Source organism: Cornus florida, unplaced genomic scaffold (assembly GCF_030987335.1).
Source record: "Cornus florida cultivar Cherokee Brave unplaced genomic scaffold, ASM3098733v1 CherokeeBrave_3.0.0_Hap2_Chr10, whole genome shotgun sequence".
NCBI lineage: Eukaryota > Viridiplantae > Streptophyta > Magnoliopsida > Cornales > Cornaceae > Cornus > Cornus florida.
In genome coordinates this window covers 91,143,972-91,168,559 of record NW_026775580.1, presented here as the reverse complement: position 1 = coordinate 91,168,559, position 24,588 = coordinate 91,143,972, and the positions used below count along the sequence as shown (strand labels likewise).

The following is a 24,588-nucleotide window of genomic DNA, read 5'->3' as shown; positions in this document are numbered from 1 at the left end:
ATTAAATATATTTTTGCTACAACTTTTAACTTTTGGTTCACTTGAGGGAGATTTTCTTTTTATTTATTATTATTATTATTATTATTGTCATTTTGGTAATTTTTCAAATTAAAATTTTCTACAATTAGTTAAGTTGGGACCAGCTGGCATTGCTACTTAAATTTTGTTGTTTGTTTTATTTCAGTTATGTTTTGTGTGGGGTATAGTTATTGACAGATATTTTAGCTTCATTTAAAGTTATTTTCTTGTGCCGCAAGTAGATAATATTTAGACATATATTAAGCATTTAATATAAATCTTATTAATAAATGAAAGAAATGGTAAAATTCAAATTTGATTGGATATTATTAAAAAGGCTATAAAACAAAAGACAATTCAAATCATGATTAGAAAATAATTCTTGCATCGAATAATTGCAATGAATTGTTAAATTTACTTTTTTAATTAGTTAATTATGTAACAAATAAGAAAGTGGAACCCTCTATTTGGTTGTATTTGGTATAACTAATCGATTAAAAATTATTCGGTTGACCTACTCTTTTAATTGGTTAATTATGTAACAAATAAGGAAGTGTAGTCATCCCACCTAATTATATTTGGTATAAATAGCCAATTAAAAATTAATATTCGGTTGACTTACTATTTTAATTTGTTAATTATGTAACAAATAAGGAAGTGTAGCTGTCCATTTAGTTGTATTTGATAATTAAAAATTTTTTAGTTGACCTATTCTTTTAATTGATTAATTATGTAACAAATAAGAAAGTATAACTCTACTGTATTTGATATAAATAGTCAACTAAAAATTATTCATTACAAATATTCCTGTGAATACAGTGAGGCCCAATTTAATCAACCTAATTGCCTATTTATTCGTGACTTAATTTGCTGGTAATTTATCTATTTATATATGAATTGATTGTCAAATGTTAGGTCATGCATGTGGTCAGATATTTTATATATACATATATTCCCGATATATTTAGAAGCCTAAAAAGTCATGAGAAATGAATGAGTTCATGCGGAAGGTTGGTGGGCTGATGTAGCTTCGTGTACTTTCTAGAAGAACGACGTCGACTTTGAATTATTAATCTCTTTCTAGAAGGTTACTATTCATTTGTGTTGTTTTTAGCAAATAAAAGAAGCAGTGTACCTCATCTATCAAACTGAAATACAATTCTATTTTTAATTTAATTTTTATGTAAATCAATCATTCCATCTGAACTGAGGACTATTGTCTATGTATCTAAATGTTATTTGTATCATTATAATACAAGTAGGACAATTTTCCATCCAATTTGGAGATCAACTGATGAGCAATGAATCCACTATAATGTCTTTTGTACGTTGCCAAACAAATATCGATGACCCTTTGCATCATTTGATCTTCTTGGTAAAATGGTTGTCCAAATAATTCCTCCAGAGACATCCACTGCAAGTAACAGAATCAAATGATTTAGTAATAAAAAAGAGATGGTATAATTTTTAAGAAAAAAAAATTGTAATTATGCTATATTTACGACCACCAAATCAGCCCTATAAACTTAAAATCAAAGAAAATTTCATTTAAAATTTAAATTAAATTTCTTTCAATTTTAAATTTTAAAGTGTCATCGGTTTGATTGGATTCTCCCAAATAAATGCAACGTTATTGAATATCTTATGCCTAAACTGTAAATTCAAAAGATTAATTACCTTGGCAGCTTGAATCTCCTTCTCGTCGATCGTGATCTCGGAGGACAATGGCTTAAGCATGCACACAAACAGCAAGTCTGACTTCTCAAAAGCCACAAGATGGGCATGTCTGCCAGGTTTACAACCCCAAAACCAAAAATGTAAACAGAAAAGCAAATAGATATATAGAATCAAACTATGTTCGTCACCGATGCTCTGTTTGTTCCAAAGTAAAATATTTTACTTGAAATTATTTCTTTTAAAGTAAAATATATATTATTTTATTTTTATTTTTCGATATTTGACAAAAATTTATGTCCAGATTGAAGTTGAATCTGTCGGATGAAACGTGTAAAATAACTTGTCGAATTTTTTTTTTTTTAGCTTTTAATTTTTTTTTTTTTTTTTCGAGAGGGGGGAATTGAAGTTGACATGAGAGAGGGGAATTGAAGTTGACATGACAAGTTGTCTGCGTGCTTGCCCCACCCCTCCACCTTCGAACTACGAAATGAGAGAGAGGGGAATTGAAGTTGACATGACAAGTTGTTTGCCTGCTTGCCCCACCCCTCCACCTTCGAACTACGGAATGAGAGAGAGGGGAATTGAAATTGACATGACAAAACAAACAAACAAACAAACAAACAGAATCTGAATATATCACAATTTGTTATACAGAGTGTTATGGGCCATTCTGTTAGAGCTGTAATTAAGTAATGTCCAAATGTATATATAGGTTTGACAATTGCTCTAGCCAAGGTTTTATACTCAAGACAAGACTTCATTTGATTTTGATTCACACTGTTATGTATCGGAAATTGGTTAAATAGAAAGAGCTTCAAAAACTGTTTCATTCCTTTATCCCATTTCTTCCCTCCATTTTTCTCTAGACCATAAACCTAAGAAGAGAGAAAATGTCCCACCCAACACATTTTGCGGGCCAGACCTAGCAACCGAAAGACATCTCACCTGAAAGCGACCATTTCCAAGAAAATTGTGTCAATCTGAAAATGAGATAAAGAACAGAAACAACTCCAATTTAGTTGCATCTAATAGCAATAAAAACAATAATAATGACAATGGTGATGATGACTGAAATTGAATACATTCTTACACCAGTTTCTTCTTTCACTTCTCTTATCGCTCCAGAGAAAATTTCTTCAGACTGAAATGTAACAAACGAACCATACTTTAGTAGTTTCCATGGAAAGCAGAAGAAATTGTAGAAGAAATATCAAAATTAACAAAATTGAATCATATATATATTTTAAAGCAGAGAACAAGCACCTTATTGATATAACCAGTAGGCAACTTCCACACCCCCGAGCCATAGCAAGGACAATTTTCTTTCACTACAAGAACCTAGATGCCATAATAATTGCAAATACAAGTTATTTTGCAGCATTACAGAAAATTAGAACCAGTAACTCTAAATAGTAACATGCTTGCCTCTTCTTTATCATTGATCACGAATCCGGCAATGCCTATTTGATGCGAAGGGCCATCAGGGAGCATGCAAGAGTCATTAGGAATCCAATACGTTAGCATAACGTATCCAGGCTCTGCGTGATGGTAGTTAAACCCCTCCTAAAGATCAACAAGGAGACAAGTTGAATAGAACAATTGTTTGCAAGTTGTAGAACTGTATGTCAAATATATATCAGTGCAATGATATGCAGAACATTTACCTGAATTGCAATGGGAATAAGGTCAGCTTGCTCTAGTAGTATCTTCAACCACACCCCCTTTTTTCCCTGCTTTACAAATGAATACGAAAACAAAATATCTGTTAAAACAACTTCATGGAATTGATCTTCTACTCAGACTTATTGTATCTAAGCGCGCCTTCTGATATTTAGGCCATGTTCGGTTTTATTTATAGCTTCAAAAAGAAAATTGTGAAAGAAAGCAATTCCAAGAACAAGTGGTACAACTTTGCATTCCATGAAGAGTCATGAGAGGATGTTACCATACATTGTATATCAGCTGCTTAAATTCTTTTAGGTCTTGTAATATTGGTCTATGTGTCTATGATGTAGCATGTAATTCCTTTCAGAACCATAAATTCATGATCAGGTTATTTGTAAAATATGTTTGTATGTCGCGAGCATTTATCAAACCTTTAGCTTCCAATTGGACAGAGAAGCCCTAAGTGCAGATGCAAAAGCATTTGCACTCGTGGGTAAGCTTTGTGGATCGATTATGACCCCATCGTATTCATCATCCTGTGCATCAAGGAATTCGACTGTCCAGCTCGGGGTCCCTATGTTTGGAGACACAACTTGAATTCCTTCTTTTTTGGGCACATAGCTGCCCCCTAGTTTAAGTAATTTGGCGGGAAACAGGGGGTTCCATGAGAAACCTGTATAACAACAGAATGAAAATTTTATTTAAGGTCATTTGCTATTTGCATAATAGTATAGTACACCAAATTGTCACATAACTCAAAGGCAAGTAATAATAACTCACTCCTTGACACCCCATGAGGATTGCAATTTTTGGTCCATGTAATTCTAGGGGGCTCGAGAGAATGCTGGCAGTAAAAACCTGACAACTGCATGACCCCTGTCGTTGCTGCCATTGTTGTTGTTGTTGTTGTTGTTGCAACGAGTAATGGCAAATCGTAGCTTCAATTCTAATATATATATATATATATATATATATATATATATAGTGGTCGAGAAAGGATGCATGTAGAATAAAAGATGGTGAATATAAGAGGGAATATATAACATCATGTAGGACAAGTAGGATGAAAGATATGGCGATTTCAGTTTGCAGTAAAGTATGATGTAGTGAGGTACGGAGGTCCATTTCTTGAATCATTATCGACACACAAATGCTGATGAACATGGAATGTTTCACATCAAAAAACTCCAGAATTTGACAGCAACTAGTGGAAAATGTCCACTATTGTGCTACTTATGTCCATATTCTGCAAAGAAGGGATCAGAATATTCTCTTATTTCAGAGGGTACGTACACTTAATCCCTTGAAAACTTTGTGTTTGTCATGAAATTAAAAACTTGGACCAGGAAAAAATGCTGAACATTTTGGGACTCTTAAAGAGTATTAATTCTCTCATTTTAGAATTTTGGGAATTGGAGGTTTATATTTGGCCAACCATTTGCATCATCCATAGAACTGTTCTTATTCTTTGGCTTGTTGAATCATTCCATCCACCTGCTATTGTTCTTTTTATCTTCAACTTTACGATTTGGAACCTGCTATAACACTTGTATAATGTGTATATTGCTATAACGTTACATTTCATGAAAATAAGTTGTTAGCACTTGTCTGTTTTGAAAGCAACAAACATGGAGAGTATGCAAAGGCAGAAGATATCTACGCAGGAGCCAGTCCGAATCCTAACATACTCACTCGTGAATTTATAATTATTTCTTAAGAAAATAAGTTTATTGTTAAAAACATCAATTTTAATACTTATGGAACAATTGAATGGCTGAATTGGGACCAATATGAACTTTCTTTTGAATCTCCATATTTTAAACAGGAAAAAAAAAAAAAAAAACCTTTGTGTTATGTCATTATGCTTCTATAATTAAAATTAATAATTAAATAAATACACTATAAAGAAAAAAAAAAAAAAAAAAAGCTATGATGAGCTTGAGTGAGACGCCCTCGTCATAATCCTAAAATAAAAAGGAAAAAAAAAAAATAAATCCATATTAATCATTCCAATCTATCAAACATTCAGTGCATGTCTAATATTTTTGTGCGTGAATATGAGCGTGTGGATATTTATAATAAATTAAAATTTGAATTTGATTGAAGTGTTTTTTTTTTTTCAAAAAAATTGTTAACTAGGCGATATACAACAATTATTCCCAGGCTAGGACCAGTTTGATTCAATTTTTAAATTTTCAGATAATTTTACAGTATTTTATATAGCTGATGTCACCACTGCTACAGTGATATGATATAAGTTTGATATTCGATTGGACCTGTTATTTCCGCTAGAGTGTCAAAATATAACAATATTATCAATTTGGTAGTATAATTTTCATTATTTTGTACTTACTGTTCAATACCACGTCAACCGAGAAAAAACAAAAAAATGCCACATCAATCCGTCCCAAACTGATATGGGCCCAAAATGCAAAACCAAAATACCCAAAACAATAACATACCACGTCCTAAACAGGGCCTAACTTTTTGAAAACTATTTTTATTAAACTGAAGCCCATAATCTAATTCAAACTGATTGTCATTGAATTTTTTTTTTTCCACTCGCCGTGAGGCCCCATGGTAATAACTCTCCGCAAGTGTATGGGTCACTGTCTGTGGGCCTCCTCTAATTAAACCCCAATAGGCCCAACTCAACAGAACGGAGTCCTTTTTTCTGGGGAAACTCATTGGCCTTTCTAGGCTTCCTCTGACCCCAATAGGCCCAATATATCAATCTTTAAAACAATCTCTCTCTCGCATTTAGGGTTTCTCGACAGTGATCGATCATCGCCATGTACAGAAACGCAGCTTCACGACTTAAGGCTCTCAAGGTCAGGAAACATATCAGTCTTCGTAACCCTAGTTTGAAATATATATTTTTATATATCCGTCTATATATATATGAATTTTACTAGATTTAATCTAGGGACTGCATGTTCGTTTAGTTTATATATTTGTTCGAAGTATGATAGATACGCGTGTGCTTGTTCTGGTGGCTGATATATCATGCAAAAAGGCTCGTTGGTGGACTTGTATGTGCTTGTTCTGTTAAGTGTTTACATTGTGAAACAAAACTCTTTTTGGTTGCTCAGAAAATGTTGGAAAGCAAAAGAATTTAAATTTTGATCGCAGTTTAGTGGTAAATTACACGCGACACGTGTTGTATCATGCATTTGAACAATGCTGGCTTGCGGAGAGACTTGGAGATGAGAAGAACTTGAAAAAAAGTTTTTTCCCTTCTCTTTTCCTCGCCTGAAAAATCAATAAATCAACCCCTCATGCAAAATTTTGGCTTGGTGAAGTTTTTTCCATCTTAAGAATTACAATTCATTAAAAAATATGACTCAAAAACTTTTTTTTCTTTTCGTCTTGGTCCCTTCACTCGACAACAAAATGAAGTGAAAAAATAATTTTAGTAGTTCAAATATTTGGATGTATTCTAGTTCAGAGTTTCTTGTAATATGGGAAAAATGTAGTGTTTTTTTTGGCAGAATGGTGCTAGTATAAACTTTTCAGAAGGATATATCCTTAGGGATAAGTTACCCTAACTACAGCCATTGAATTTTACGGAAATGGCGTTATGATGAAATTAGCATTTAATATTTTTCCTTAACCTATAATTGTGTGGTAGAGCATTTGTTAATGTTATTTTCATGTATTATATGTGGTTAGCCTGATAAGCGGAAATGGTTTTTGTTCTGATACTGAACTACGAGAACAGGGCCCTGCGGGCAATAGGGTACTAGCAAGGTTTGCAACTTCGACTGCTGTTGCCACGAAATCACCCTCTTCAGATAGTTTGTTTAGTTGGCTCACGGGGGAACGTTCTAGGACTCTCCCTTCCCTGAGCTACCCACTTAAAGGTGTTACCTTGCCACCTTCACTTCCTGATCATGTTGAACCGGGTAAGACCAGGATAACAACTCTTCCGAATGGTGTCAAAGTAGCCTCAGAAACTTCTGCTGTACGTATGGATCTTACATTCTTCTCTTTGATCCTTCCTCTTGAATTATATAAGTTCCTCTTTTAACAAAGTTGTTGATTTGGTTGGTTGAACAGAATCCTGCATGCTCAATTGGGTTATATGTTGATTGTGGCTCAATCTATGAGACGCCAGTTACATTTGGAGCCACACACGTCCTGGAACGAATGGCTTTCAAGAGCACAATGAACCGCAGTCACTTGCGCATTGTTAGAGAAGTTGAGGCAATTGGTGGCAATGTGACTGCCTCAGCTTCTCGGGAGCAGATGGGATACACCTATGATGCTCTGAAGACATATGTTCCTGAAATGGTAGAGCTGCTAGTTGACTGTGTGAGGAATCCTGTGTTCCTGGATTGGGAGGTCAATGAGCAGGTAAATTTTTTCATCTTTTCATTGATCTGCTTCCCTTTGTCATGCCATGTCAGATGCTATACTTGTACTGAAGTGATATTCTACCTTCTATAGCTTCAGAAGGTGAAGGATGAGATTGGAGAAGCTTCTAACAATCCTCAAGGCTTGCTGCTCGAGGCACTTCACTCTGCTGGCTTTTCTGGTGCATTGGCTAATCCTCTTTTGGCCCCAGAGTCTGCAATAAACAGGTTGAATAGTACAATGCTGGAGTATTTTGTTGCTGTGAGTCTAAAAAACTTCATATTTATTTTCTATACCTATTTGTAATATAATTGTGTCAATACCCAATTCATTTAATTTGTTATGCTTTTGTAAATTTTTACGTGTTTTTGATTAAACTGTTGTTTTTTCTGAAAATTTCAGGAAAATTATACGGCTTCTCGGATGGTACTCGCAGCTTCTGGAATTGAACACGAGGAGTTGTTAAAAATTGCAGAACCACTTCTTTCTGACTTACCCAGTGTGCCTCGCCCTGAGGAGCCAAAATCTGTGTACGTTGGTGGTGATTATCGCTGTCAAACTGATCCAGGGGTATGCATTTAAAATGCTGCATATAAATCTCCTCTTACACATTCTATGTCCATCTATGATTGTTAGTTCCGATTTCCTGACTAGGCTCTCTTATATTTCTGTGTTGCCAGCAAACTCATTTTGCTCTTGCCTTTGAAGCTCCTGGTGGCTGGCTTAAAGAGAAGGAAGCTGTGACATTGACTGTTCTTCAAGTAATTAGTCCCATCATTGGGTTTCTATAGTGATTCTGTTTGTTCCATGTACTTGTTCCTTACTTAGATACAATTATGATAGTGGATAGGTGTAACGGGTCGTACGCTTGCCTTCTGACCCAAAATCTTAAGTTGTTGGGTAGTGTTACATACCCACCCATATATGCCCAAGTCCTTCTCCATCTGGATCCGATGTGGGACAAGCCCCCTCTAACATTCTCCCCCACCCGAACTCGCAACTCTCTTGTTGCTGTGGACCACCTTGCCTACCCGTTCCCCCAACAATGGGAGGGCCCCGTAACGATCGAGACCATTACTCCACCCGGGTGGGTGCTTGGCGATACACCGGATCAAGAACTAGGTCTGGTACTATACCACTTGTAACGGGTCGGATACTTGCCTTCTGACCCCAAAGCTTCAGGTATTGGGTAGTGTTGCATGCTCTCCCATATATGCTCAAGCCCTTCACCATCCAGATCCAATGTGGGATAAGTTCCCTCTTAACAATAAGATTGCGTATCTTTCTTGGGTCTTTGCTTCTTCGTTTTTCCTGCTAGTGCTTCTTATTCTGATTCTGCTTGGATGCAATAACAAACCAATATTTCTTGTAGATGCTAATGGGAGGAGGTGGATCTTTCTCTGCTGGAGGTCCTGGAAAAGGAATGTACTCGCGGTTATGTAAGTTGTACATAAATACATATGCACACTGGTATCCATTTGGTCTATAACTGAACTTGAGATACAAATGTGCTTCAGTATATGCATACTTACATCATAGTAAGGTAAAATGATTTGTCATTATTGCATAAGTAGTACGCAGGTATACCTATGATCATTTGTTGGTATCAGATCTCACATATAACCATTTTTCTTTTTTCTTTTTCAGTCCTGTCATTCTTGTTTCGGTTCTTAATTAGATTTATGAATACAACTTTTCTCCTTTTTTCTGACTGAGACTCAAATTTTACACTGATATGATGAGCAGATCTCCGTGTCTTGAATGAGTACCCGCAAGTGCAGTCATTTTCTGCGTTTAACAGCATTTACAATAACACTGGCATATTCGGAATTCAAGCTACCACTGTAAGCCACCTCTTCTGAACCTGTTGTAATTTGGATAGATATGGTACTTTCTTTTATACAAAGAGAAGTTCTCTGACATATGAAACCATCAACTCACCATTATTAATTTATTTTGAATGATTTTTGAAAAATGCTGCCAATGTGAGCTTCTTAACACTTCAATATAAAGTATAAGGTATGGACACCACATTCTAATTATCTTCTTGGGTTGCTTGACATATGAATCACATCTATAGAAAATGCAATGACCCACACATGCTTGAATCAACGAGGAATGATGAAGCAAAATGCTAAAAAGATTAATTTATAAGCACTGTAAAGAAATTCCAAAAGCAGATAATTCATATACGCTTCTTTATTCAACCTTGGTCTTTTTTCCCTCATGTTGGTGCTGTAGAATTGGAGTTCAATTTCTAGATGGTCCACAAAACCATGTTATCTCTCTCTTAGAGAGGAGGGGGAATGGGCAGTCTTGGGTGGGTTTTGAATGGGCAGGTCAGTGGGTCAGTAACTTGGTATCAACCCATTTATGGTGGGTCATAAACGGGTTGGGTGTTAAATAGGTGAGTCAACTCACACCTAACCCAATGACCCGAATATTTTTTGAAACAAATTGTTAAAAAAAAAAGTGTTGCTTTTAGAACAATTCCTATAAATGGAAATGCATACCATATATATATATATATATATATATCCGAAAAGCCGCGTGTTAAGATTCTTACACTGCCAGTAATATTAATAATATATAATATTTTGTTTTAGAAAAAAGGAGCCTTGACTGATTTGCGGTGGAAGTTTTATCATTTATTTTATGAATGAGAAGAGAGAGAAACGGAGAGAGAGAGAGAGACCGAAGAGAGAGAAAGCAGAGGAGTGAGAAATAGGAAAGAGGGGAAAGAAAGAAAAGGAGAGAGAGTGAAGTTGTATTTGGGTGATAGTAAAGTAAATTTTTTATTTTTTTTGGAAAGGGTCATGTCTGGTGTGTTGGGAGTGGGTACCCACTCTTAACCCACTAATAACCCGCTAAATACACTATGCTTTTGTGATTGACCCATCACTGACACGCTTAACTAAACTATTCATCCAATAATCATTAATTATTGGGTTTGGGTATATTTTGCCAGCCCTAATTACAAGCAACGTGTTGCATTTGCCAAAGGCAAAATCTCTTTGGGATTGACTAAATCTTTTTGTTTTTTATTGTTATTATTTTTACATAATATGCATTAAAGTGTGGAAGGTATTAATTGTTTGAATTTGGTATATTAATGGAGATCACACTGATGATTTCTAGAGCTTCTATTTTATAATAAACACTCACAACCTATTTATTTTTCTCTCTTTGGAGAATTATGAATTAAACAATTTATATAAATCCGGGTATTTAACTTGGCAAGATTATGGGCATGCAATTACTTTGCCATATAATACCTTCTTTGTGAATCATATTTTTGTCTGCATCATTTATGCGTCCTAAGTCTGAGGATGCTAAAAATTTTGATTCAGGGCTCTGATTTTGTATCGAATGCCATTGATATAGCAGTTAAAGAGCTTATTTCAGTTGCTACACCCGGGGAAGGTTTGCTATCATACCTGTTACGTTTGCCACTATCCGTGCCTCCACATTCCCAATCCTGATTCCATCTTTTCTTCCTTTTTCCCATTTTCTTTTCCCTTTCAGTTGACCAGGTACAACTAGATCGTGCTAAACAGTCAACGAAGTCTGCCATTCTTATGAACCTGGAATCCAGAGTATGCAATTTATTTTGGTTTTTTTGTTGGCTCTAATTTATTTTTATTTTTTTGGATTCAGGACACTCTTTTTTCTGCATCACATATTAGATAATGGGAATTGTGTCTTGCAGATGGTTGCATCAGAAGATATTGGTAGACAAATTTTGACATATGGAGAGAGGTATGACTTGAGTAATAGCTGTTTATTTCTCTGTAGTGACTGATCAATTTCATTTTCAATGCAATATGCATCTATGCACTGTGATCTCTGGTATTTTTTGTCTGCAAGTGTCTGGTATTTTATTTTGTCATTATATGTAGGCACCAGGTAGATAGTCTTGAACGTAAAATATGAACAAGACTTTTTGTGGTTTAGGATGCTGATTGTGGGCCTGCTTCTTTTATACCGAGAATAAAATACTGAGATATGGACCCGAAATGGATTTTGAGTCTGCCATTTTGTTAACAGATACGTACCATTTGTTTTGCTGACTTTTATAATCTAGCACACAAACTTTCTTTTTTTTCAAGAATCCTGAGAAACCCTTTCTAAAATTTCTTCTGAGAGCATGACAAGGCAATGGAGTCCTATTCTTGTTGTGCGAGTAGTTACCAAATTGAAATACATATCACCTATCATGAACCGATATTCTAGTTCTTTATAATATAAATCACAGATTGTATTATGTTGGACACAATAAAAATCAATAGGAAATTGTGAGTTTTCATTTGGATATCAAAATTACATTTCAAAAACGAAGGATGTAGTATGGGCTTTTGATTATATTCCAAAGCATGGGCATAGAAGAATCTAGAGATTTTTTGAATAACAGATTCCTATGTCTTCATAATAAATATATTTTTGCTTCACCCTATTCAAAATTCTCTTTCTATTGTATCATGCATCCATACTTTCCTTTTCTGCACCATCATTCTTATGTTACTCAAAATTTTCTATATCTGATCACGGTTTCCTCCATTCTTCTGTTTCATTTCATCAAAAGTTTATGAAGAACTTACTAAATAATTGGAAACATTACTTTCTTTTTTTTTGAGTTTCAGCTAAGTGATGTTTCATCTGATTAGTACAACCCTATATACATTATGACAAAATACATTTTAAGTGCATTCTTCTTACCAATGAGATTGTCTAAAGACAGGTTGGGTTAATAGGATATCATGGAGAAAACATATACTCTATTCAATTGGTTAACCATTTACAACAAGGGGGCTGAAAATGTCTAATGGAAGAAGAGGATGAATTGAGAAGATATTGTGGAGTAAGCATGAACTCTTAAATTTTTGACCAATTACCCTTATGGAATTCTAGCAAAAATTACCTGCATTTGTTAGTTCAAGCTAGGAATCAGTTTGTAATCTGCCTGAAACAATTTAATCAGTTTGTAATCGGCCTGAAATAATTAAATTCAAATAGAAGTGATCTTTTTCTTAAAATGAACATAGCTATATACTCGTAGAGATGGAGAAACAAAGATGTTGTCTTATGTACACACACGTGTTGAGTGAGACACAAAGAAGTGATCTTTTAGAAGAATATACATATATATAATTATTCAGGAAAAAAATGCATATATGTAATTATATATATATATATATATATATATAGAGAGAGAGAGAGAGAGAGAGAGTTAGAGTTTGTGTTTAAAATTGGAATTACGTGTTTTTTACATAGTTGGGAAATATGGCCATTGTATTCTTTTAGATATACTGGTGTAAATAAGACTAGTTGCATAGGATTTTATTATTATTATTTTTATACTATTCCCATAAATTTACAGGATCAATTGAGGGTTCAAGTCCCAAAGGGACAAAAGTGGTTGTGTGAGTGTGTCCTACCTACAGTAAAGGTGGATATGCACTTGTGAAGTTAATCAGTTCCTCTCCCTCTAATAAAATAGTACATAATTCAAAAGAATGTATGATTAGATCGTAGTGCTAATGTGACTGATGCTTCTGCTTTCATTCCTCACTAATGACAGGGATGGCACAATGTAGTTTCATTATAACCTTTGGTAAATTTGATTTTCGGTATTAGTGCCAATCTCAATCTTGCTTGTGTACCTGAATTCCTTTTGTTCATGAAGAAGTCTGTTGTTTTCTTTTTTCCTAAAACATATGTTTCCCATTTCTTATTCTCAGGAAACCTGTGGAGCACTTCTTGAAGGCGGTGGACGAAGTTGGACTGAAAGACATTGCTTCCCTTTCACAAAAGCTTATTTCTTCTCCTCTCACAATGGCATCTATTGGAGACGGTAATTGCTCCTTTTCATGAGAAAACACTCCTGCTTATGATTTCATCAGCATTTCATATTGATTTACTTTCCTTGTCTTGTCTACCATGTCTGGCAGTTACTTCTGTCCCAACCTATGATTCAGTCAGCGGCAAGCTCCAATTGAAATGAAAATGAATTGTGGGCGGACGCCTTGCTTCTTGTCATCAATTTTGGGGCAAATGCAAGCCTTTACATCCAATAGCTATGGAAAATGCAAGTCTTCACACCCAATAACTATAGAAGAACAAGGAATTTTGATGCTCTCCAGTTTAACAATAATATGTTGTATCCCTTTCAAAGTTAGCTTATTTATTTTTATCCTTTTCTTAAGGCCTACTTTTTGTTACTTTCCATTATCATTGAATATTTTCTGCCTATTCTCTAGTTTCATTTTGCCATATATACACCGAATTCATGTTTCAGTCCAGTTTTTGGGCAAATGCAAATCTTTACACCCTGATAGCAATGGAAATTTAAGAAGGAATTTAGATGCTCTCTATTCTGGAAAAGCATCTGTTTTGAATTTTTGATTCTCAATGTGTTTTTGCATTACTTGTAAATATATATGCAAAAAATGTATCTGATTTTTATTTTTTATTTTTTATTTTTTGTCCTTTCAAGAAACTTAAGCTTGTTCTTAAATTTTTATTGCTCCATGGAGAAATAGCAAACCTTGGTAGCTAGGGCAGGTGGCCAACCCTCATGGTAGAAAAGCTTAGGACCTTTTGTAATTTCATGAATGTAAACACCGACACCAACTGACCCATGGAATATAACCATGGAAGTTATACAATCTTTTCTATCTGAGATGGAACCTTTTTTTTGACATTTTGCTGCTGGTGTGAACCGTTGATGCATTGAAACTCGACAATCGATACGAGTTCAACAGAGGTGCCCAAATTGATGCATTAATCTTATTAATGCATTATGAGGGTGAAAAAATATATATATATACACATTATCAGGGAAAGAGAATGGACTGGTTTGACAAAATGTCAAAACATGTAAAAATGAAGTAAATTAGAAGCAAGGTCCAACATTAGATGAACCTAACATGATATTTCTCCCGTGCTAGGGTTTATTATTCTTGAGTCATACCCAATTCACATTACAAAACCTATTAGTCCCAACTTCTAAGCTACCTACTGCTTTCAACTTGGTCAAATGGCTGGATTTTCTTATGTTTTTTCATGGTGTGTGTGTTTGTGTGTGTTCCTGGAACTAGATTCTTGTTGATGGTACCTAATAAGATGCCTATCCAGATTTACCAAGAAAATGAACCAATTTGAGATTGTCACAACACGGGTCATATGACACATGACATGTGCCCAAATATGCTGAAGTATAAAGCAATTTTTCATTGCCCAAGTCTCATGAAAGTTTTGTCCTTATATATGTATCTTAGCATCATTATTGCATTAAATGCCATGCTAAGTTTCCAGAGGCCTTCAAATGTGGTTTCTAAGCTTCTCATATTAATATATAGAGGTTCCTTTGTAGACACATCTTGGAAAAAAGTATACGGAAAATGGCCAAATATTATTTTACCCTAATCCAAAACTACTAGCAGAGGAAAGTAAAGCAACACGTCTTCCACACACGATGACAAATATGATGGGTCAATTTTTCTCCAAAACTTCCTTTTGAATGCCATCTGAATACATAATCATTGCTATAATAGACCCTGTTAAATGCTTTGAATACTGAAATATGTTTTTTTAACTACTATTTGGTACAACATTCTTTATCATACAAACTGAAAATATGCATTTCAGAATAATAATAATAATAATAATAATAATAATAATAAAAAAAGACGTAGAAATATGCTTATCTAAGTCAATACTCAAAATACCATTTTTATGGAATATTTGGAGTAGCCAGACCAATCAAAACAAAGTTAAGATATGTGGGTTCCACCAATGGGATTAGTCAATTGTCAACAATGGGATCGTCTCAACCAATTTGATCCTCTCATGCATTCCATTGGACAAATAGAAAAATCTAATCAAAGAATGTCTACAAGTTAATTGTTTGTGGCCATGCCATTTGATTCAATTGATGTTTCACATATATATATATATATATATGGTCTTCTATCTATGCTATAGTATATTATATATTCTCTACTGTGAATCATACTCAAGAATTGAAGGAAAAGAATATCAGACAAATGGGCTACCCTTTAACTAAAAAAACAAAAAAAAAAAAAATATCAGACAAATGGGCATTGAGCAATCATGTCCATCTGTTTCTGCAAACAGTTTTCTGGACCCTTCATCATTTGTTCTTGACCATTTAAAAGGAGGAATGGTATAAACGTGAATGCTTAACCATCATCTGATGGGATTACTTTTGGGATATATAAGATCTCCAAGTCGGGTCCACATAATAGTGGGCCGGCCTACTTCTTTTTTATGTGCACACTACATTAATGTTTGTATAGTCTCAAGTACAATGATTAGTCCCCAAATTAGAAAATACATACAAGTCCAAAGCCAAAAGAGAAAACATATATATAGAATGACCTGATCTATACATAAATAAAAGCAACCAAATATTGACAATAAATAAATTTTGTCCAGAATTCAGCTTTTAGATGAGCTAATTTATTTGGTGCTTCTTGTTGAAGTTTTGTTGATTTTTATATGATGATACACACACACACACATGAGATTTAATTAGCTAGGAGTGGTGGTGGTCCATCAAGTACACTGCTCATTTGCCTTGCATATCAAGCAACCCTCTCTCTCTCTTGTGTGCAACATTCATGGCAAAAGAATCATGATCAGCACTCCAACTCAAAACCCATGTGAATCGTCCTATCATATATTTATTCTTGTATTTTTCAAATAATCTCTCTCTAAGTCTCATCCGTATATGAGAAATTTTGAGTGCTGTAAACATCTAATTATATTTTTAGTTGAACAAATTTCACATAATTTTAGCTACACCACCACCTCTAACTATTATGTCATGTCAAATCACCAAAATGAAGAATTTATTGGGTTTCATTTGTGAGTTGTCCTTTTCACAATTTTTTTTTTAATGATATTACCTTTTTGCCTATGAAAAAAATTACAGACATTAAATAACTATATACTGTGCTTGTGTATTATTATAGTATATACTGATATATATGGTATGGTATGGATAAATAATAAATTAAGTATAATAGTACAGATGGGTTGCTGTGCTTTTGAGTATGCCCCTTAGTAACAGCTGTGAAGTAGGCCGTTTCGTAGCTTTTGCTTTAGTAGTCAAGAGAGAGCTAGACAGACTCAAAACAAAGGTGAGATGAGGCCGCCTTAGAGCCTTTAGAAAAACACCAACAACTGGGTCTCTCTCTCTCTCTCTCTATCTCTCTCTCTCTCTCTCTCACACACACACACAGAAAACCGTCTACATAAATAAATATATGCTTCTTCTACTTAAATTAGCAAAGAGAGAGTTAAAGGTGGAATATAGGGTATGAGACACCTTTTCCTTTATCTCACTGGCTAGCTTCAGTTAAAGTGGAGAGGGAATTCCGTGTTTTCCATGGTTAAAGCCAAGGTTTTATAGCTCAACTCTCCCTACTCTCAAAGCTTCTTCTTCTTTCTCTCTCCCTCTCCCTCTCTCTCTCTCTCTCTCTCTCACTCCCCTTCTAATCGTTTCCTCACCTCTTCTCTCCTCTCTTCTCTTCCCTCTCTCTTTGGCTTTACCAGTTCCTCTTAAGGAAGAATATTTCTTCTTCTGGTAATTAATCTCTCCCTTGGGTTTTGATCAATTTTTTGTTTTGAAATTGAAATTTCATGGAAAATACAAGGTTTTAATTAAGAACTTATTAGTATTCTCGTTTATATATATCTTTTCAGAATTTCATGTTCTTATCTAAGAATTATGGGTTAAGTTCTCTCTCTCTCTCTATATATATATATATCTGTTGATATGCATCTCTTGAAATCAGATCATAAGAGCTAAAATATTTTAAATTTGAGTTTCAAAATTTCATGGACCTTAACATAACCATGAATTTTTTTTTGTTGTTTGGTTGACAGAAGAAGATCATCGATCAGATCTCTAGCTATCAAAATTATGAGCACTAGTCTTGCAGAAGGGTATTGCCTGATATTGAAGTTTTAACTTTAAAGAGGTTGATTGGGATCTATATGTGAGAATATATTAGTGGTATTTAATTATATGATCAGATAGAGTGAGAGTTTTATGGAATATATATTTCAATTAATAATAAGTTGATAGAAAGAAAGTTTTGTGGGTTGGAGTGAAAGAAAGAAAGAAGCATGAATAAGGGTCAGTTGGGCTCCATCAGCAGCTCTGATCTCATTGATGCAAAGCTTGAAGAGCATCAACTCTGTGGATCCAAACACTGCCCAGGTTGTGGCCACAAGCTCGAAGGAAAGCCAGTACGTATATACCCATTATTATTACTAAATATATATTCTTAAGCTCTTGATTCTTAATTTTGTTGATCCAGCTTAATATTTGTTGACAGTATTGCCTTTTCAACAAAATCAAATTCAAATTTAGATTATAGGTTTTTTTTTTTTTTTTTTTAATTATGTCTTCATTTTCATTGAATTTGAATATTGGATTTTGATTTTTCAGGACTGGGTAGGTTTACCTGCAGGAGTGAAATTTGATCCAACAGACCAAGAATTGATTGAACATCTTGAAGCAAAGGTAGAAGCTAAAGATTCAAAATCTCACCCTTTGATAGATGAGTTCATCCCTACTATTGAAGGAGAAGATGGGATTTGTTATACTCATCCAGAAAAACTTCCAGGTCTCTCTCTCTTTCTCTAAATTTGTAGGTTTCACCGTATATGTTCTCTCTATGATTCAAAATATTCATGGGTTAATTAGGGTTTGTTATGACTTTCACGACTTGTATAAATTTTTGTCTTCACAGTTTGTTACACCTAAGTCAACCTAACTTTGATTTTGCCAACACTTCACTTCACTTTACTTTTTCAGGAGTTACAAGAGATGGGTTGAGTAGACATTTCTTCCACAGACCTTCCAAGGCTTACACAACTGGTACAAGAAAGAGGAGAAAAATCCAAACCGAATGCGACTTGCAAGGCGGCGAGACCAGGTGGCACAAGACCGGCAAGACCCGGCCCGTCATGGCGAATGGCAAGCAGAAAGGGTGCAAGAAAATCCTAGTCCTCTACACAAACTTTGGAAAGAACCGAAAACCCGAAAAAACCAACTGGGTCATGCACCAATATCACTTGGGTCAGCATGAAGAAGAGAAAGAAGGTGAGCTTGTGGTTTCAAAGATATTCTATCAGACTCAACCTAGGCAATGCAATTGGTCTGACCGGAACGCTACCACCGGCGGCGGCGAAGGAAATAGTGACCCTAATAGCAGAAGAGATAGTGGCAGTGGCAGCTGTTCTTCTAAGGAATTAATCAACCAGAGAGATGAACTGTCCGCGACCGCGGTCGGTGCTGCAATATCAAGTTACAATGCTATGGACATTCAGCAATTGAAAGCTGACCATTTTAGCTTTGCCCCGTTTAGAAAAAGCTTTGATGAGGTATATAGCTTGTTCTTTAATTAATATAAGAGTGACACATTTTGGTCATTGAAGTTGATAGTATTAATTGATTCTAATATCTTAGCTTAACACAATTTAGATAAATTCAATCTTTATGGTTGGTACATTTTGCTTAATTTCCCTTTTTTGATAAGCCATATATGATTTTTTTTTTTTTTTGGTTAAAATATAAGCCACATATGTTGTTGTTTAATATTATGAAGTTTTATTTCACACCAATTTGAGCCATATTTTGGCATATGGTCAAGGAATGAAAAAATTAAACAAAAAGTTCAAGGGTTGCTTTTAATTCTCATATTTCTTGCTTGCATATACAGCATGAAAACTCTTTGGAACTCACTTGATAATAACTGTCATCTAACCCAAACAGACTTTGGTCATCACCCACCAAAAAAATTACACTACTATATTGTGCACACACACACACACACACATATATAAACAAACTGAAAGAGAGAACTAAATGCAAGAAAGATAAAGAGAAAAAGAAAAAGATAGGAAAAGGAGTGAAGGGGTTTGAAAACGGACTAGCTAGCTCGCAAGCAAACTGTTTTTGTGGGTGGTTTGTTGTTGCAGGTGGGAATAGGAGAGGCTTCAACTGCAAGGGAGGTTCCGGCGACAGGCACGTGCGAAGGGCGTGACATCCACGAGCACCACCAAAGGCCGCACCATGTGGCCCACGAACATCAAAAACACCACCACCACCACCATCATCAGATGGCAACAACAGCTTTCCACATCAGCAGGCCTTCACACCCCATCTCCACCATCATCTCTCCACCTCCCCTCCATCACGCCTCCATTATTCTTGACGAAGACTCCTTCCATGTCTCTGGAATTATGCTCCAAAATGACAATTTCCAGGTAACCAAACAACCCACGTACCCCATTTTCTTCATATACGTGCATAGAATACTTTGTGTGTGTATGTATACATATTCCGTACATGTTTTAGTGTCAGCTAAGATGTAAAAAGATAATTATGTTTTTACTTTTCAATTCTTGTTTGCAGACAATACGTGATCATATATAGATGATTATGTTTTGTTTTGGTTCTAAATGCATGGCTATATATATATATATCTTTCGGCAGCAACAGCAACAACATCAGCAGCAGCAGCAGCAGCAACAACATCATAAAATGGGAGGGAGGTCTACATCTGGTTTGGAGGAACTCATAATGGGCTGCACATCAACTAATGATATAAAAGAAGTGAGTGAACTTTTGACCCTAAAATTTATGTGTCATAATATCAATTAAGCATAGCATGCATGGAATGGAAGAAAGAAAAGGTAACACAAAATTAAGGAGGATAAATAAAGGAAAATCTACTCCATAAATTAAAGAGAATAATTTGAATCCTTTTCTTTTTCTCTTTATCTCTTTTCTCTTTTTCAATTTTTATATTTTGATGATTTTGACATGATATCAAAACTGTGATAATAAGTAGACTTGAGATTAGTTAGGGTAGATTTTTTAAAATTTCTTTGTTTCTTCTTCTTTTTTCTTTTTTCTTTTTTTTTTTTCAGTGTTATCCATGTACAAATTAAGTATTTAGAACATCAATTTGAAAGGTAAAACTGAGAAACAAAAGAAGTGTGTCCATGAAATTAGAGTTTTCCCAAGGATGTTCAAATTAGAAAGCACAAAATGTGAAACCAGAAGCCGTCAATTGTGGAATTTCAATCAAGACCTTTTTTGTTGTTCTAAAAGAAGTATAAAGAAAAGAAGAAGATGACAGGAGCAGAAACTTTTTCTAATGCTGATGGAACTTTCTGCTAATAATCGAGAGTTATAACCTAGTGATGTTACCTTCTAGAACCCAAGATCAAGAGTTCAAATTTACACGGGATAAATTGAGTGAATGAGTCTCAATTTTGAAAATAGTAACAAGAATAATAATTATTATAATAATAATAATAATACCAATAACATTCTGGTTATAAGTGCAATCTCAGTAGGTTTTTTTGAGTCCCTTAGTCGTTTTATTATCCTGGTGACGTAGGACGTCACAATTACCCCATCCTAAAAGTTTTCATTACCTAATACTCATGAGTCATGGGCTTGTTCACCATCTGTCAACTACCTGCTCATCTATGTAGATATTATTAGTTTTGCACTATTTGCATTTACGATTTTCAAAACACGTCTACACTCGTAATTAAAAGATATCAACATCTCCCGAAGCAACATGAGGCTTCACACTCACAACGAGCGTGATTGGCATCTCGGGATAATCTCTACCATTTCCTGTGCATAACACCAGGTGTGCACTTATAGCACCGGCTATGCACAGATTCCTTTTTCCTAAACATAAAAAAAGATTGAAATACAAATTGATAAAAAGAAAGGTTTTTACAAAGAAAAGAAGGATAGTGACCCAAAAACTTTTTCTATGTGTGGACCCAAAAAGAAAGAAAAAAACATGAAGATATTGAAAAAACAGCAAGAAACAAATTGATTGCAGGGAAAAGGACGAAATAGGCAGTTTTTTCTGTTGTGTGTTTAATAGGTGTTTTGTTCAAACCCTAACCACAAATTTCACATGCTTGAATTGTTGTTATTATTGCAGGAGTCATCCATCACAAACCCACAAGAAGCAGAATGGTTGAAATACTCCACCTTCTGGCCTGACCCTGACAACCCGGATCATCATGGGTAGGAGAGAGAGAGAATAAACAAAACCCTAGACAGACAACATCATACTCATCATCATTAGTACTTGAAGCCTTCTTGAACTTCTTTTTTCAACAAGAGGCCAAGAAGCCACCCTATGTTTTGCTCTTTTCTTGTGTGGACCTGACTCCGACTCAGTTATGATGGTTCAACTGAACCATTTGTACAACAACTCTCATGTTGGGGAAGAAAGGAAAGAAAAGAACAGAAAAGGAAAAAGAAAGGAAAGAAAGGAAAAGAAAGCAAGAAAGGCTGCTCTCTGCTGACAAATAGAAGGAGAAACGAAGACCCAAAGCAAATCCCGTCCTGCATGAAAATCATCACCATTATCATTACAATATCATCTTTATGTGACAATTCTTATTATTTGTTTATTTTTAGTTGTTTGTATAATTTTTTTTTATTATTATTTCTTTCTTTTCTTTTACAGCAAAAAACACCAAAGAGTGTGTGCAAATTGCAACAGAAACTTTGTTAAATGTGTTGTGGGTAGTCACTTTTTAGAATAGAAAATGTATTAGGGTTCAAATGATTTCCCTTTATAGAAATGAAATTGTTTACTGAATTACTATAATGCAATTGGTGCCTCACTTTTCCATTGCTTTTGATAGTTTCAAAAATCTAAAGAATAAACATGGCTTAGCCTTGCTGCATATGCATGCAAAATAAGAATCTTTTGATGGCTTTTCAATAGTATATTAAATGTTCAAAGCTTCAAAGTTAGCCCATTTCATCGATATGAACTCCACAAGATTGGTGATCGGGACATGTCGGTTCCCTATTCGTATTCCTTTCAAGAAAATAGAATAAAAGCTACGGACAGAAATTGCATCACATTGAACACTCACCCATTCATTATGGAACTCGAACCCTTCACCTCTCCTTTGAGGAAGGAGAAGTTATACCATTTGGGGTTGACGTTGCTGGTATAATAGAGAGGGTAACCCACATGATTGAAAGAATATTAAGAGAGTGAGCTTTCTATATTCAATCACGTGATTGAAAAATATATTAAGTAATTCATTCCATCGACTTTGCAACCTTTCAAGTAAATTACAATTGAGACATAGTTTAGAGAAATTAATTGCAATATGTTTTATCCTAATAATTAAATATAGTATTCTAAGGATAAGAGTTAGTCATCAATCTAATGGATAACGTAATATGTGTAATGATGGTGACTTTTCTCCTCTGTATCATAAGCTAGCATTCTAAGAAATGGTCCATCAATAATGGTGTGCATCTGTTATTTTAAAATTAACTGTGGTTTTAGGTCCCAACCAGAGGACCCCTAGTATCATAAGTAGGATAGATCTGTTACATTTAGATTGTATCCTCGAATCATATCAGCTTCAGTCTAATCCGATCAAAATCTTTGTGAAGCATATATAATAAGATACTAATGTAAGCCCTAAATATTAAATATATATATATATACACACATATACATATACATTTATTGGAAACGTACGACACACACACATTCCTACTTTAAGGGTGACAGCCAAGGGGCGGAGCCAGGGGGGGGCCAGCAGGGGCCATGGCCCCTCCCCCCTCAAACAAAATTTTTTCCAAATTCTTATTATACCCCCATTTAAATTATTATGTTATATGAATACCCTTAATTATAACCTCTAAAATTGATATAAAATTTTAATTGGCCCCCCCAAAATTTTTAAATCACTTATTTATTGTCCCACTGAAATAAGTATAACTTGTGTTACCTAAAAGCTCATATAAAATTATATTTCGAATTTTTTAGCTTACTTTGAAAGCTTAAATTTGGTAAAATAAATATATAAGTTCATTGTTGGGAGAAGTTTATAGCAATAAATCATTGTTTTATTTACATGTACATATATATATACACAAGTATAATATCTATTATATGAATTCAAGAGAGAGAAGAAAAAATTATTCTAAAGTCTCCTCGTATATAATAAAAATACATGAACCTTCCTTGTGAATCAGTTCATAAGAAGTAGTAAAAACAAAAATATTTAAGATATTGTGATAAATCATTATCAAAAAATATAATCACATAATGCTAATATTGGTTGTCACGTGTTAGACAACAAATTCTATAGCAACTCCTTGTATAACTTATTAAAGCACTTCTATTTTGTGCTTGCTAACTGTTTGTTTCAAAGTGGAAAAAAAAAAACAATTGTGAAATAAAATTTAATTCTTGAACAATGTTTTTTTTTTTTACAACTTCTTCAATCTCCAAGTTTGTAATGAGAGGAATCTCATGCACTAGATTGACCCCCCTTTTTATATTTTTTTTTAGTTCAGCCCCCCCAAACTATAATTCCTGCCTCGGCCCCTGGTGATAGGAAAAACAAAAAGCCCTTGAACCCACCTCCCTATTATAAGGGTGATAGGAAATATTACTTAAAGCTAGATGGTATTAGTGGAGGTCCATAGGCCATAATTAAGGATGCATAGCAATGCAGATGCAACTATTGAAGTACTCATATACTATAACGTATTCTGTGATACTTCGTCATCTTTCAAAATTTCAGTTCACATAGAAGTGAGGCTTGATTTATTCAATTTTTTAAAAACAGTTCTCAATAATTTACAAAATTGTTTTTATAGAATAACCGTTCTCTAAAAACAAACTACTTGTTTTACTTTGTTTTCAAAAAACACTCAATAAAACAAATTTTTATACCGTTTTCAAAAAACTGAAAACTGAACCAAGCGAATTTTAGGTCGCTCTTTAATTTTTTCCCTTGAGCATCATAGGAAGG

General features: G+C 34.5%; 3 protein-coding genes across 3 annotated transcripts; 2 read left to right on the top strand and 1 right to left on the bottom strand.

Annotated features, from left to right (window-relative positions):
- Window positions 1-1,157: 1,157 nt before the first annotated feature.
- On the bottom strand, window positions 1,158-4,313 carry LOC132280162 (nudix hydrolase 8-like). Its single transcript, XM_059782292.1, has 9 exons — window positions 4,141-4,313; window positions 3,792-4,033; window positions 3,360-3,425; window positions 3,121-3,258; window positions 2,959-3,033; window positions 2,786-2,836; window positions 2,641-2,675; window positions 1,696-1,804; window positions 1,158-1,432 (listed from the first exon to the last, which is right to left on the bottom strand). The coding sequence occupies exons 1-9, from the start codon at window positions 4,250-4,252 to the stop codon at window positions 1,247-1,249; spliced, it is 1,014 nt and encodes a 337-aa protein (XP_059638275.1). The 5' UTR covers window positions 4,253-4,313; the 3' UTR covers window positions 1,158-1,246.
- Window positions 4,314-6,071: 1,758 nt separating this feature from the next.
- Window positions 6,072-14,111, top strand: LOC132280161 (mitochondrial-processing peptidase subunit alpha-like). Its single transcript, XM_059782290.1, has 13 exons — window positions 6,072-6,191; window positions 7,082-7,324; window positions 7,420-7,716; window positions 7,810-7,977; window positions 8,119-8,286; window positions 8,397-8,477; window positions 9,089-9,155; window positions 9,463-9,560; window positions 11,067-11,139; window positions 11,242-11,312; window positions 11,426-11,475; window positions 13,455-13,567; window positions 13,665-14,111. Exons 1-13 carry the CDS (start codon window positions 6,153-6,155, stop codon window positions 13,715-13,717), a joined length of 1,521 nt encoding a protein of 506 aa, XP_059638273.1. The 5' UTR covers window positions 6,072-6,152; the 3' UTR covers window positions 13,718-14,111.
- A 2,857-nt stretch (window positions 14,112-16,968) lies between these two features.
- On the top strand, window positions 16,969-22,397 carry LOC132280160 (NAC domain-containing protein 75-like). The gene is made up of 7 exons (XM_059782289.1): window positions 16,969-17,326; window positions 17,629-17,994; window positions 18,197-18,374; window positions 18,566-19,134; window positions 19,732-20,019; window positions 20,249-20,368; window positions 21,729-22,397. The coding sequence occupies exons 2-7, from the start codon at window positions 17,872-17,874 to the stop codon at window positions 21,816-21,818; spliced, it is 1,368 nt and encodes a 455-aa protein (XP_059638272.1). The 5' UTR covers window positions 16,969-17,326; window positions 17,629-17,871; the 3' UTR covers window positions 21,819-22,397.
- The last annotated feature ends 2,191 nt before the right edge of the window (window positions 22,398-24,588 follow it).

Excerpts from the sequence above, each read along its gene's own strand:
- LOC132280161 (XM_059782290.1), top strand. The coding sequence starts at position 6,153 with ATGTACAGAAACGCAGCTTCACGACTTAAGGCTCTCAAG. Across the intron at positions 9,561-11,066 it reads TCGGAATTCAAGCTACCACT|GGCTCTGATTTTGTATCGAA; the intron begins GTAAGCCACCTC and ends ATTTTGATTCAG. Across the intron at positions 11,140-11,241 it reads AGTTGCTACACCCGGGGAAG|TTGACCAGGTACAACTAGAT; the intron begins GTTTGCTATCAT and ends TTTCCCTTTCAG.
- LOC132280162 (XM_059782292.1), bottom strand. The coding sequence starts at position 4,252 with ATGGCAGCAACGACAGGGGTCATGCAGTTGTCAGGTTTTTACTGCCAG. Across the intron at positions 3,034-3,120 it reads TGATCAATGATAAAGAAGAG|GTTCTTGTAGTGAAAGAAAA; the intron begins GCAAGCATGTTA and ends TATGGCATCTAG. Across the intron at positions 2,837-2,958 it reads CTACTGGTTATATCAATAAG|TCTGAAGAAATTTTCTCTGG; the intron begins GTGCTTGTTCTC and ends GTTACATTTCAG.
- LOC132280160 (XM_059782289.1), top strand. The coding sequence starts at position 17,872 with ATGAATAAGGGTCAGTTGGGCTCCATCAGCAGCTCTGATCTCATTGAT. Across the intron at positions 17,995-18,196 it reads ACAAGCTCGAAGGAAAGCCA|GACTGGGTAGGTTTACCTGC; the intron begins GTACGTATATAC and ends TTGATTTTTCAG. Across the intron at positions 19,135-19,731 it reads TTAGAAAAAGCTTTGATGAG|GTGGGAATAGGAGAGGCTTC; the intron begins GTATATAGCTTG and ends TTGTTGTTGCAG.